General features: G+C 44.9%; 1 protein-coding gene across 1 annotated transcript in view; it reads right to left on the bottom strand.

Moving 5' to 3' along the window:
• Nucleotides 1-15,056, bottom strand: part of FOXK1 (forkhead box K1) — a 55,232-nt gene that overhangs the window by 11,597 nt on the left and 28,579 nt on the right. Inside the window, exons 3-7 of the mRNA XM_059484228.1 lie at nt 6,374-6,530; nt 4,968-5,114; nt 3,054-3,247; nt 1,773-1,939; nt 815-1,096 (exon numbers count right to left, since the gene is read on the bottom strand). Of these exons, the coding sequence (XP_059340211.1) occupies nt 815-1,096; nt 1,773-1,939; nt 3,054-3,247; nt 4,968-5,114; nt 6,374-6,530 (947 nt within the window). The remainder of the gene's footprint in view (nt 1-814; nt 1,097-1,772; nt 1,940-3,053; nt 3,248-4,967; nt 5,115-6,373; nt 6,531-15,056) is intronic.

A 15,056-nucleotide genomic window follows, 5' to 3' on the forward strand; every position in this document is an offset into this window, starting at 1 on the left:
GCAAGAGAATATTTAACTCATTAAATCCCCCAAGGCTGGAATTTCCAGCTTTGGGACAAAAAAAGGGCTTTGTTCTAACTGGTTTTTGAAGACTGCTTTAATGGGGCACTGCCTGCACTTCCAGAAGCACATGCTTTCCTCTAGGAATCCAGGCCTGCAGAAAAGAAGGGCTCAATCATTTATTTACAAAACCATCCTGAAGCAGAGTTGCAGCCTTTCCCAGGCTCTCTCTTTTGGCTGGAAAGTGCACATGCTTTCATAGCCAACACACAGGCATAATGCTGGTATTGGGGATAATCACAAAAGCATGGAGAGAGAGGACAAAGGGGAATGGCTTCAAGCTGAAACACCAGGTATAGATGAGATATTGGGAAGAAATTCTTCCATGTGGAGGTGGGGAGGCCCTGGCATGGGCTGCCCAGAGCAGCTGTGGCTGCTCCATCCCTGAAGCGTCCAAGGCCAGGTTGGATGGGGTTTGGAGCACCCTGGGATAGTGGAAGGTGGCCCTGCCCACGGCAGGGGGATTGGAATGAGATGATCTTCAAAGTACCCTCCAATCCAGACAATTCTGTGATTCTATAGTAATAAGCAAATTTTAAGCACTGCACATTTCTCAGGCTCTGAAGTCTGTTAGTTTTGTTCCCCAGGAGACAAGGGAACACAGTTGTTCTGCTCTCTGGTGGAGACAAAAAATGGATGAGCTCTCATTTGGTTTAAGCTTTACCTGGAGAAACATCTTTTTTAATGGCTCAGTGCCCAGTGAGTGAAAACCTTCAAGACTTATTAGCAGAGTAGCAAGGGAGGTGAACGCTACCTCGGTGGTCAGCAGCTAAGTCCAACACTGCTCCTGCAGCTTCATGAGCTCCTCCTGCTGTGCCCTGGTTTGTGAGGATGTATCCATTTGCAGAGTTTGCAGAGGAGGTCACCACTCGGACCATGGTGACAGTGGGGGCTTGCTGAACGACGTGGATTGCGTGGCACGAGGGCTGCTGGGAGGTCACTATGGATGCTGGCATGTAGGCCACTGGCTTGGCCACCAGGGTAGATGGTCGGGGAGGAACAGCCATAATCACAGGCTGGGCACTCACTGGAGATCCTGAACAGAAAAGAGAAGCACATGCTAACAGGAGAGGCAAAAAGACCCCCATTTATTTCATCTGTGCACTTACAGCCTTACAATGCTGCAGCATTAGCAGGATTGGAGGTAGAAACAAACAAAAAAAAATCAAATCTTCAAAAATACCACCCTCTTCTGCCTCTTCACTAATGTACAAAAACCCTACTTGTCACCTGAGCACATTTCTGTGAATAAAAACCATAATAAACATAAGAAAATACCCCAAACCAAGCTTTCTTTAATGAGCTTTGCCTTCCAACCTCACCCTACACCCCAGGTCAGCACAGCTGACAAGCAGATATTTACCAGGTCCTGGACACAGCACCAGAGCTTGGTGTAGCCAAGCTGATCTTATCCAGAGGCTGGTAAATGAGAGAAGTGAGCTGTGTGTTGCCATGGCTACTCTGCTGTCAGATCTTTACAGCCACCTAGCTCAAGGTGAGATCAGCTGTCTCTGCACATTCTGCCCCTCATCCAAAGAGGAGTCAGGAAAATGGTTTTGAAGTTGTACTTGCACCATCAGTCTCTAACAACAAAGTGGAAAGAGAGTCCTGGATCCTCTAAAAAAACAGTGCAGAAGCCTTCCTCTGCATGGTGTCCTCAGCATGGCATGTGGGGCAAGGGAACAGCAGGCTCTGGAACAGGAGCTACTCACCGGGCGCGCTCTGGGAATAGCGATACTCTGGAACTGAGGCCAACTTAGACCCAAAGTCGTGATCGTGTGGAATGGGTGAGCCCTCCCGTGACAGGCACTCTGGAGTCTGTAGGCCACTAGAGTGAGGGGACAGCAGGCCAGGGTGAGTAGGGGAGGCAGGAGCACTCCTGAAACACCAAAACACAGCGTTGGCAAGTGCAGATGTATTTTGACCAGGAGACAGCAGCAGAGATCCACAGCTATGTCCAGGAGAGGATTCTCTAGGAAGGACAGCCTTTCCTCCACACCACCCACTGCAGTCCTGCTGGGAAGAGCTGAAAGGTACACAGGGACCCCACAAACACTCCAGATCGAAATATTGTTGTGTTATTCCTTGCTGAAGGAAACTGGACCCTTCAGGTTTCATTGTTAGACCCACTGCTGACAGGAGAATCCCCAAATGCTGCATGTTCAGAGCAGTTTTACAACTTCAAGTCATTCTCAAAGAACCTGTGTCAGAGTTTGAGAGTGGCAGGGAGAAGAAGAAAGATGCAAGCAGAGGCAAATGACTGGCCCTGCATATGCTTGCAGAGCAGCTGCTTCCCCTTCTCCCTGTTGCCTCCCTTCACAACCACTTGGTTCCCATCTCTGGTCCCAAACACGTGAGGAATTGTACATTTCTTTATTGACAAATCAGAATAAAAAGCTGAAAAATTCTCCTCCTGTTTCCCCCACATTTTAACAGAGAAAACAGGAGGTGTGGGAGCAATGTTCCATGAAATTGCTACAGCTAGTGCTGAATTCCAAGTCTTCTCCTCACAGCTACAGGGCTCAAAGAAGCTGTCATTGCACAAGGCAGTGGAGCTGACTGGAGCAGCCACACAGAACTCCTGCTGCTCCACTGCTGACAACCACCATCAACCTGATCTCCCTATAGGAGACTGTTTTAAATACCACAGAAGTTATTCCCACTATGATCTAATCCACATCTAAACACAGCTTTCCTGAAATCAGAGATTGGCATCTGAAAACACTCAGTCCAGTGATAACTGCTTTGAATTTCTTTGAAATGATGCCAAAACAGATACGTTATTTGATGCATTTTTGTAGTTGGCTTCTGGATTTTTTTTCTGTTAAACATTTAAGAAGTCAGAACAATTTTCAGATTATGCCTCAGGACTAACTATATCACCTCTCAAACTATAAACAGAAGCCAAGTATACTCACTGTACTTCAGGAGAAGTTTTAGTTTATTTTCTTTGTAATGAGTTTGGCAGAGACATGAGAGGAAATTGAAGTTACCTGGAGGAGAGAGGCCCAAAAGGTGTTCGGAAGCAGGACACTCCTCTTTGCCTTCTTTTTCTAAATGCTTGTTCTACAAGTTTGGCTTCAGAGGCAGGGTCAATCCTCCAAAAGGAGCCTTTTCCAGGCTCCTCTTGGGAGCGTGGGACTTTAATAAAGTAACGGTTCAAGGAGAGGTTGTGCCGAATGGAATTCTGCAGGAAGCACAGGAATGAGCTGATTATTTTGCCACGAAGTAACAAAGACAAATGAGTTGCACCACACAGCTTGGAAAAATAAATCCACACTGCCAGAATCAGTGTTGAAGGTAGAAACAAGTCACTCAACTCACACAGCTCCAAAGTCACAGGAGAACAGCAGGAGGAACCTGGGGGAAAGTGTCAGAATTTCTCCTGACCAAGCTGAAAGATAATTTTGGTTGGTGCCAACCATTATTTAAATACATCTGGAGCCAGAGCAGTGACTTCTCTGTGGAAAGCCATGAAAGCAGAGCTTTTGCTGAGGCAGGGGGAAATCACTGTAAACCACATCAGAACTCTCTCAAAAGACAGGCTTTATTCTTGGCAAGTGGAAAAAGTTGCCTGAGCCTGTGCTAACTGCTCACCTGCCCAACGATTACCAGGGTGCCCAAACATGCCCTAGAGGACACTGCGTCTCACAGTAATCACAATGCAAGGCAGCCAACGTGCCCTCAGCAAGCTCTGGGAGGAATCCACGAGCTCTGTGGCACTCTGCAGCTCTCTGGATAATGACAAGACTGTTTATCCTTTCCATTGTAACAGCCCATCTCTTACAGGGTGCAGGGCTGTCTTTTGGGTTGGGGAAGGGCTCAGCAAGGCTCTGTGTGCACAAACTCATCCCTCTTCCACTTTCAAACAAAACAGAAGCTTTTCTAGCAGGTTTAGACAATCTCTACACTGGTGAAGCCCTACAATGCCACTGGAGGGGGGAGAAAAAGGCAACTCCACTCCCTGCTGAAATGCAGCTCTCTGAAGCAGGATGCAGCAAGTGGTTCACAAAGCACAACTCTGCTGAGCAGGTTAGGGCAGGAAGTGAATTCCACAATTAATTAGAACTGCAGGGAAAAGCCAGGGAGGCAGAAATGTATTTATTCCAACTGCACTCAAAGTGCACCAAGCAGTGCTGCTCCTGCCAGTTGCACACAGTGAAATCAGCAGCTGCAAGAGCCTTTGCAGCTGTATTAGTGCATTACATTCAAATGGCAACACCCATGGCAGAGGTGTGGTGCCAAGAAAAAGTCTGAAAACAGGTGGAGTTGAGATTCTTGAACCTTTGGAAGCAGCCCTCAAGTGAACACTGAAGTTTGATTTAGCATGTGTTAACTACATCCAAACTCTCCTCTGAAGCTGGTCAGGTTTCCTTGAGTACCACAAAGAGTCCATGGACTCCCATTTTCCCAAGTTCCCACTCAAATTCAGAACTTGCAAACTGTGACTTAGGCAGTGCAGCTCATACACTGGGAAAACAAAACATCTGTAATGATTTAAGGTGCTATGATTAAAAACTGGAGCCTCAGTTTTAGGCTGGATATCCTCTGCTTGGAGAAATCATGTCAAAGATGAGGTGAAGGATTAAGCAAATATCTGGGCAGAGGAGTGACTGATAGCAAGGATGTAGGGAAATAAAATACAAAATGAAAGACATGACTACAACATTAAAAGAGGAACTAGTGAGCCCAAGAGTAACACACTACATTGCCCTACAAAGTATTCAAAAAAACCCCAACAAAACTAATCACCCACAAATGAACTAGTCAGTTTGTGTTAAACAAATTCACTCTGGGAACAGTCAAAGCAGCTCTATTCCCAGTGCCCCAAATCTTTAATAAATGCATTTCAAAGCAGATAAGCCATGTCAAAGTAGTTTAAAAGCATGTCAGTGTCAAGAACTCACCTGCCAGCCTTTGTCAGCAGTCCTGTAATATGGATAATGCTTGGTAATGTGGGCATAGATCCCACTTAGTGTTAGTTGCCTGTCCTGTGCTGAAGATATAGCCTGCACAATTAGCTGAGCATAAGAATAGGGTGGCTTGGATTCATCCTAAGCAAGGAAAAAAACAAAAAAAATTTAGTTACTAACAAAGAATTCCTACAATGCAGTGTACCACAATCCAAACTTAAAAAGCACATTGGGCTGTAATTTTCACTGATGCCAAGAGAGCAGCAGGGCAGCTAAGAGAGCATCAGCTCTCCCACTGCTGTTTTATGCTGCCACCACCCCATTTTGCAAAAGCATTTGTGTTCAAACAGAGCTACAGGGCTGAGTCAGATCAAAGCACTTCCTTCCATCTCCCCACAAACACACATAAACCCCAACTTCAATCTAATTCCATACCCCACTGACTGTCCCACACATGCCTGCACCAGCACAAGGAAAGGGGTCAAGACAGGCAATTGGAATCAAGAAATAGAGTACAGGTACATTCACTGCTTTCTGTGCTCATGAATTAAAGCCTTCAGTTCTGCCCAGCTGCAGCTCCACTCTGCTAGAAAGGTTTGAGGCTGTATGTTATCAGCCCTCCTCCCAGCAACAAGCCCAACATGAAACCTGATCCCATCCCTTCCCTTCTCCAGCAGGATTTGTTTCATTCTAGGAACTTTAATTTGTTTGCTAGATCTCGTATTTCCAACTCTTCACATTACTCCATCAAGAACAACCCTTCTTGTCTCAAGGGAGAATTAACTCGACAAAAAAAGCCACCTAGCAGTGTGCTCCTCCACCCAATCCCAAATCAGGTGGTTTTGGATATGGAACTTTTAACTTTGATCTGAAGATCAGCTCACCAAAATTACATTTTATCACTCTAACCAAGTTATTTTTTTAATCTAGATTCCACTTGCCACTCTCCTCGTTTAACGCCTACTTGACAGGCCTTCATGTTTGTTTTAAAGTCTGACTACAGACTTCTCATGACAAGGATCTGGTTTCTTCCCCTGCTTCTGCTTTCTCCAACTGTGTTTTGCAAAATAACATTAATTAAAAGAAGAAAATGAGATGCTAAATGTTATGTGCCTCTTTATGGGATCTTGATTTATCAAATAAGCAAAAATATTATTCTTGCTTAAACACTTCAGTGAGTGATTTGAATACATTTTAGGCAGCTAAACAAGCAGAGACTACCACTAAGCCAAGCACAGCTGGAAGGAATGACCTCCACCCCTGCAGGACACTATACACAGCACCCTTATGGCCAGAGTGTTCTCAAACCCCTTTAAACTCTAACCAGGACTAGCAATAAAGCCCCAGGCTTTAATAACCCTCCCAAGGAGCAGTGCTGGGTAAGAAATGTTTGTGTGAACCTTTGGGCTGTCCCCGCCAGATGCGTCTGCCTGCTGCTCTGAGGCTGCCTTCGCCGCATACTCTGCTGCCAGCTGCAGATCCGAGGTAATGTTGTGAACAAAACGATATCCTGAGGATCCAGCACCACGTGGACTGGCTGGGCAGGAGTTGGGAACACTGGAGAGGCAAAAAACCCCCCAAAATAAATACAGTTGTTATTTGATTTATTAGCAAGGCATGCAGTTGTTACTCTCGGAGGTACAGTAAAGCTCTCTGGTCATGGAGAAGCAGATGCAACTTTTGCCCCTGTGGCTTATCTAAAGCCCAGACAGATTGAGAAAAAAATCCACCAGAGATAAAATTGGAATTTCTACAAAATCCTGACACTCCCTGCCATATACACTTCCTGCAATCACGACACAGCAGCGTTTCAAAGTATTAAACAACTCCTTTGTGTTTAGAGAAGCACTTCAAACTTCAAACATACAGTGTATGAGGGATGAATATTTAAGTAAATGGATAGTTTGTTATTATGACTTGTTAAGGAACAACACACCAATCTCCTTGTAACACAGATCATAGTTCATCAATCCTTCTAACAGACACTTCTACAGCATCAGAGCTAAAGCACCCAGGGCAGGGATCTGCCATGAAGGTCCCTGACACCACATCTGAGCTCCACAAGCCTTTCCCTGACACCAAACAGCCGGAGCCAGGCGTTTCCTTGATTCACCCCACACCCATGCAGCCAGCAAAGGGGAGCTGCACTCACTGCCTGCACACAGAGGCAGCCCAGCTTCAGTTCTGGCTGGAAAAGGCACATTCAGAGTGGCAGGGCCACCACAAGATGGCATTACAGGAACGGTGACTGAGCACCACAGGCTGTGAAAGGTGATAAAATGCTACAAACACATAAAACGGGGCTATAATTTGCAACATCACTGAGGCACACAGAAATGAGTGCTGCAAGATGAGAACTAATTAGAAAGGCTTGTCCAGGGATCACACGTCCTTGATTTTTAGGGTTAGAAGAATCAAAGAATGGTTTGGACTGGAAGAGCCCTTAAAGATCACCTTGTTCAGCTCCCTGCCATGGGCAGGCACACCTCCCACTGGACCAGGTTTTTCCAAGCCCCATCCAACCTGGCCTGGAAGGATGGGAGGGGAGGGATGAGTCTGGGAAGCTGAAATTCCCTTTCTGTGTCTCTCCCTGGCCTGTGCTGTCCAGAATTTAGGGACTCAGAGCCAGAACAGCAGGATGCACAGCCAAATCCCAGGATTACAAATGTCTTCTAGGAGCAGAGAAACAGTAAACAAGAAAGCAAACCAATACACAGAAGATTTACACAGCAAAACAAGCAGTTCAAATGGTATGAAAAGATGCAAATTGAAGCTCACAGCTGGAACTAGAATTCAGTAAAACTGGCATAAACAATCCTCTTACTGGTGAAATGCCCAATAACTGACAAACAAATGCTGACACTCATCACAGCACTGCACCAAATGCTGTAGGAAAAAACCCTGAACATGGTCCCTTCCTCAAAAGGTGATCTCACATACACACAGGGATGGAGAGGAAGCAGTGAGACAACCCCTGTTTGCTCAGTGGGCAATACCTTGGGTGCAGAAGCAATTTGTCAGTGTAAGGAATGAGCACTTCCTACCACAGTCCAGCCTGTAAACTGAGAAGTGCTGCTACTCCTTGTGGTGTCTCTGCAAATGGCTGCAGTGCTGAGCTCAGCACAACCCTGACTGGTTTCTTTTAAAAGTGAATTGCAGAATGGGGGAGCTGGGGGCAGAGAAAAGGCAGCAGAAATATCCAGCAACAACAAACCTTTGAAACAGGGAACTCAAGCCCTGTACAGCCCCTGGTAACCCTTTCAGTGCCCCCCAATGGGGGGCATTCATGGGTGATGCTGTTCAGAGGCACAGCAGAAGGTAAAGCTTTCAGGTAGTGCAAGGTATAAAATGTTGATGAGCCCATACTTACAGATCTCCCTTTGCCAGAGATAAAGGCATTTCTTGCCCAGCCTTTCAAAGAGCAGAGACCTATTTGTGCAGGAAAATGAATGAAAATTTCCTACTCCAAGCTTTGGAAGTGGGTAATACTAAACCACAGAAGACACTCTTGATGTCTTAGTATTCACATGAGGAGCTGGTGTGAATTTAATTATTCTGCTGTCATTTTTCCATGGCTTCTTCACATACACACTTCTTATACTGTGCAGATAATTACAACTGAAAGCCATTTTCATACATGAAACAATGACAAACTAAAACCACAGTGATTCTTTTTGTGTTTGGCACCCAAGCAATTATTGTTACACACGGGGTAGAAGTGGAATAGGATGAAACAGCTTTCTGATTTTGTTATTTGTCTGCAGAAATACACAAACAGCAAACCACAGAGACAGCAGCCAAAACTCAGGACAAAGATATGGAAGAAAGAAAAGTTCTCCAATAAATCCATGCTCTGCAGAGCTGTATTTCTCGCTTTTTCTTTTTAATAAATACATAAATAAAAATAGATAAAAGAATTTATTCCTTTATTCAGGATCAGCAGAGCAAGCAGCTCAGTTTTTGCCTCTCCAGCTGTAGCGTCTGAATTTCAAGTATGATCTCTTTCTAAAAAAAAAAACAAACAAAGAAAAAACCAAAGGGAGAAACCCATTGCTTGCAGGGCTGTGATTCTCTGGAGTGTTGACAAAGCCCTTCCAAACAAAAGTGTTAATAACTTGTAGAAAAGCCAGGCTCTCCCAGCAGATATTCACTGAAGAACAGGATCATGATCATCCCCTAAAGAAGCAGCTGCCCCCTGGGACCACCACAGTGATACCAAAGATTTGGAAGAGATAGTAATCTTTTATCAGAATGAAGCCCTTTTGTCCAGGCAGATCTGCTTCCTTTCAGCCTGGATCAATGATCAAATCAAGAGATGTGGGGACAGAACAAACACCAGGTTCAGGCACTCCAAGCACAGACAGGGTAACACATGCTGCTGAGTGCTCAAGCTCTCAGTCAATCATCACAGCTCTTCAGAGGGGAGGCAGAAAGAGCTGACTACTGGAAAAAACAAGGAGACACAATCTGTTCCCCTCCCAATATGGGACAGAAGGAGTGAAGAAACAGTTTTACTAAAAATACCCCTCTGAGGGTTAAGTTAAAATTAAACATTAGTGCAGTCAAAAGAAAACAAGCAAACACAATGCAGTGACATCAGTTTCCTGGAGTTCCTGGAATTCTCCTCACCACCCAAAGCCAGGGGCTGGCCGGGGATGCTTGCATGTACTCACACCCCCTTTAAAAATATTATGAAACAAAGAGTTTTCCCTACAAACACCTGTTTGTGCTATAAAGCAAAAATCAACTGCAAGGATACCAATAATGATTTGTTGCATATTAACGTGGCATCAGTACTTGGCCATAACTTGATCCATGTTGATACTATAACCTTTCACTGAGAAAAGCACCTCTAGGTCTGCAATTTCACCCTGCTCTGACATCCCACCACACTGCTGTGATCCATGCTCACTGTCCAGGCTGGCAAACTCAGCTTACAAGCAATCCAAATTAATTTGGGTTAGCCTTGCTTGATATTGAAGAGAGCATTTTGGAGAGGAACCAAGTGTTTTGCACCACTGAAAGGCACACAGAGCATGGAAATAACCCAGCTGCAGTTACCCACAATCTTAATCCTATGGTACCATGGTTAATGCCCCAAGTGCCAGAGATCTTTGATATCCATTGAGGATTCAGCATCTCAACGTGAAACAGTGACTGCAGGCAGCCACTGAGCCACAGCTCTCTAAATACCATGCTGAGAACTCAGCTTTAGAATCAGACTGCAACCACGTGCTGAATCACGCCAGCCCTCTGCAGCATGTTTTCCATTTCAGACTTAACCCTTCTCTGGCAGGAAGGCCAGCAAGATGAGGGCTGAAGGCAGTGTCTGCAATACACTCACCCATGTAAGTGGCAGGATGCCTTTTAAACACGGGGCTTGAACGTTCTTTGGAACACCACAATTCACTTTCAACTCCTGCCAAGAGGAACCCAGCCTGCAAGTTCACAGCACTTGCTAGCAGCAATTAACTCTAAGCTGCTGGAGAGTGTGTACAATGTGCTGCACTGCTATTGGAATGTCCACAATCAGTTTGTTTAACCAAAGAATCAGTCTGCAAAAATAGGGCGTACATGTGTGTGCATGGGGCATTCCCACCAGGACACTGTGTGTTGCTTGTCTACTCTCATTAAAGAAAAAAAGAAAGGAAAAAGAATAGAGCAGATCCAGAGAAGGTACTGACAGGGATAAGCAGGATGATTGGAGATATGGAATGGATTTCATACAAGAAAAAATTGTTAAAGACAGAAGCTGAGGTGCAAAGTGACAGAGCTATAAAAACAAAGCCAACGGAAGTGTTCAGCTCTTGGCCTCTTGCACCTGAAGAGATGGTGAGCACAAAATGAAACCAAACAGCACTTCCAAAACAAAAGAAAGTGCTTCTATTTCTGTGGCTACACTGTGGGGTGACTGTGGGGTAAGACAGGGCTGATGAGAAAGTCTGTGTGAATGGAGAAGACCAGAACACAAATTCTTGGGGAAAGGGAAGGACAGAGAAACCATTTAGAAGACAGTCATAAGTCCCTGGTCCAAGGCAGTCTCCTATCCAAAAAAATGGAGGCAAACTACACCTAAGTCAGCATTACTCTGGTTTTTATGTTACACAATCCCCAAGATATCCATGTCTGAGGCAGAACACTGCTACAGGGATCTGTTCCCTGGGCACATTGAGATTCTCACATAAAGATTTCCGCAGTCTCTCAATACTAGGCACGTTTTATGGACTAGGCAGTAATAAAAATAAAAATGAAGCAACAAGTACTTACATTATTTATTTATGGTCATATTACAAGTCTGTGAACAATCTGGAAACCAAAACACTCCCAAATTCCAGTGCCAACTTCCCCAGAAGGAGAGGCAGTAGTACAATGCAGGAAAGTCGCCCTATTACTCAACTGAGTGATCAAGCTATGGAGGCTAAATTTAAACCAGGTATATGGAAAAAGCACATATCCTCTCTAAGACAAAAAGGAAAGATTACCTGGGGTCCCATAAAGAATTGTTCACCTGACTCGGAATCTACACTGCTAAAGAGGAACAAAACCAAAATTGCTGGTTAGGATATGATATGCACATGGTAGTGCCTTTGAAAAACTCCCATGTGCACATTTGTGATGCAGGTAAGAAACACAGCAGGGATAAGAGTTACAGCCTTGGCAACGCTGCCAATACACAGATTCCAGTCTGAATGGGTATTTTTAAAGCCCCTGTTGGGTACAGAGAAAAAAAAATAAAAAAATCACCATTTCTTATAATCCTCCCCAGTCTGTTCCTCGAATGCAAGCTAGAAGTGTGTTGCCCTGGGCACAAGGACTATGGTTAGAAAAATAGCGCAAACCTCTGACAACCACAATACTCCACTTCATAAGCCTGCAAAAAGGGGCATGAAGATACAGGGACTCTTTTCATGTGCAACAAGCAAGAATCAGGTCAAAGTACAGCCCTTGGACTTGCGAAACAAGCCTTTCCACGATACACCAATCAGCAAGAATGGCTGAGAATCCTCCACTGCTCTCACCTTCCCCAGCCCAGCCCCAAAATTGTAACTCAAAGAAAGGCAAGTCCTTGCACGTTGCATGTTTCAGACAGGTTTCAGAAGCAATCACAAGTGGTGAGACTGCCAAAACCAAGCTGGATTTTGATGTGAAAGGAGAAATCTGAGAGCTCCCCTGCCTGCTTAATGCTGAAGAAAACCAAAGCTGTCGAACAAGCCACAAGTGAGAGAAAGTGAGCTATCCACGAAAGGTGAAATTGTTATTACTCGTCAGTGCTCCAGTGGTTCCCCTGGAAAGGAAGTGACTTCACTCCAACTGTGGATTCAGTGAGCATTTCATACTCATTGGGGAAGAGGAAGTGCTCCTGTAGCTGGTGACATCTGCAACCCTTCCTCCAGCACATGGCTTGGCACATGTCCTCTAGCACACGGTCCATTATCTGCAATAAACATGCGTAGGAGCTCCCCAGCCCAGCACAGGCTGCTGCCTCTCTTATGTGATGTATATGCATCATCCTCCTTGGCTTGTGGTTTGGAGACTTGGGTGATTAAAAATAATCACCTCTCTGTCCAACCGTGGGAGTTGCCTGAGCTGTGCATTCTGCCTGAGTGCAGGAAGTAATGTATAACTGAGATGATGCAAAAGAGCCTGCAAAAAACCTGCCTTGGAGCTCTTCAGCAGCGCTTCAGTTCAATGGCTCACAGAGCTCTGGGAAGAGGCAAAGCCTCAACGAAATGGAACAGGGAATATTTATGCATCCTGCTCCAGTGAGTGAAGGCATCCACTGAAACGAGGCTTCATTCAGCCTCCCCTACGCAGAGTAAACGTGCAAGTGCAGGCTAAATCCCAAGGGTTGTGAAACAGCAGTGCATGGCTATCCTAGAGCCTATAAAAAAAAACCCTCCTTTTTCCCAGCCTAGTCTGGATCAAAGCAGAGCCATGGAACATGGCTCACACACACTCATGTCATGCTTTATGGAATAAGAGCTCAAAACATAATTTATCTACTACACACGCCTATGAAGTAGTAATTACACTATGCATGCATAAAAATCAATGAATTTAAATGACCTGTTAAAGGCCACAAAACAAGTTGGTGGCTAAGTCAAGATAATTGCAGTTACCTCTGAGTAATCCACTATCAGAGCATGCAATGTGCTACTGAACTCATTTCTCTCAGTGAAAAAAGGACCATATGAAACCAAACAATTCAGCTGACACCTTCTGGTTTACTAATCAAGCTTATAGAACAAACGAAGTTGATCTTTCATTATTCATGCCATTAACTGCATTGCAAACTAGTTATCAACCCTTCTAGTAACAGCCAAACATGGGCAGGCACATTAAGAGCTAACAGTTAAAATACTAATCTGGCTTCACACACAAATATGTACCAGTCTAGCTGGTAACACTGACCCTCACCAGGCACTTTTCAAGCAGTTCTCACAGGACCCTAAGGACTCTTACTCCTACACGTCAGAAAACTTTTTTTGCTGATAAAGACTTTGTTTGTGAGCTAAGAATCCATGACCTTTCTGTGAAAAAACCCAAACAAGTACAAGACAAAACGTTCACGCCCCAAGTTATTCTAGTGCAGAGATAAGGCAGAAGTAGCAACTGTAAAATGTGAATAATACTACTGACCTCCAGAGTAGGACATTCAGTATTTCTATATTGTTGTCTGTGTGTGTGTATATCTCACTGAGAACATGTGTAGAATAGGGAAGCAATTAGAAAGAAAGAATTTAATTTTCACAGATATTAAAACCACCCCAGCTCTGAGGGGCAAGGCTGCAGAAAGATGCTATTTGGTAAACTGAGTTAAGTTACTGCTACAGGGCCGTTAACATTGACTAGAACATAGTAAAAAGGAAGCTAAACATGGTAACTCTAAACTCCAAGTCAGTAAGACTTTGAGACCAGGAATAGAGTCCTGCATTACACCTTATCTCTGTGGACCTGATAATAATCCAAGCACAAGCCATTCTGTGGCATGGGTTACAACAGAGTCACATACATGCAGATATTGTGCATTTATCACAAAATCAGGCAAAGTGAAGTGTTTGCAGCATAGGTGAGAAACTCTGTGGAACCACTGTCACTCAAAGAGGAGCCTCCAAATCCAAGGTGCAGAAGCTTAAAGCCATGTACTGACAGACAGTTCCTTAACTCCTGAAATTGTTCAGTTTTATCTCCAAAAAGTAGAGCTGAATTCAAGCAAACCCCACATGATTTTCACAGAGCTTTTCAATGCCTTGAATCTATTGAGGAGCAATTTAGTGCTACTCTGCCCTTTCATATGTTGTGCAAAATGGCAGGCTGCTTCTACTGAGCTCCTACAACCACAGTGGCCTTTTCCTTTCTGGAAAAGGAAAGAAAAATGCAAGTGTGATTTTTTTGAAAAGGAGTTTTGAACTCAAATCAGGAACAAATAATCCATGCCTGCCTTCAACCCTCCCAGCATGCTGCCAACCAACATTTTCCCTTACAGCTGTACAACAGCACTCAAAACACATCCACACACAGCCCCTCCTGGAGACAAAACACCTAGCTGAGAACACCTAGCATTTCTCCCCAGGAATAAGCAGGAATCTTGCTTTGCAAAGCTGCTGAGGGTGGCAGGTTTGGTTTTGTTTAACTAAAGCTCATTCCCTCTCTAGGCACTGCACTTTGCAGAGGGAAAATAAATAGGCTGGAAAAAACCCAGAAGCTTGCAGGGGAGAACCGGCAGGGAAGCAAGCTGCAGTGTAAACAGGGAGGCAGAGCAGGGCTAGGGGTCAGCAGGGCAGGGCTGGATCTGGGGGGGGGAGCAGGTACAGCCCCTGCCCTACGCCAGGGTGGAGGCAGGAAAAAGGGGCCAGGAGCCACTTTCCAAAAAGGAAATTTCACCCTGCCCAGGATTTCCAAACTGCAATAATTTTCCACGGGCCAATCAGGGAGGAGCAAGGCAAACGCACCAAATTAGGAAAGTAAATACTAGAAGGGGGACAGGAAAGAGGAGGAGGAGAACCCAGCAACCACCTCCCAAAAGCAGCAGTGGGAGAGGGGTCTGAGTTTCATGCTGAGCCCCACCAGCCCTCCCAGCTC

This window comes from Ammospiza nelsoni, chromosome 17 (genome assembly GCF_027579445.1).
Source record: "Ammospiza nelsoni isolate bAmmNel1 chromosome 17, bAmmNel1.pri, whole genome shotgun sequence".
Lineage (NCBI taxonomy): Eukaryota > Metazoa > Chordata > Aves > Passeriformes > Passerellidae > Ammospiza > Ammospiza nelsoni.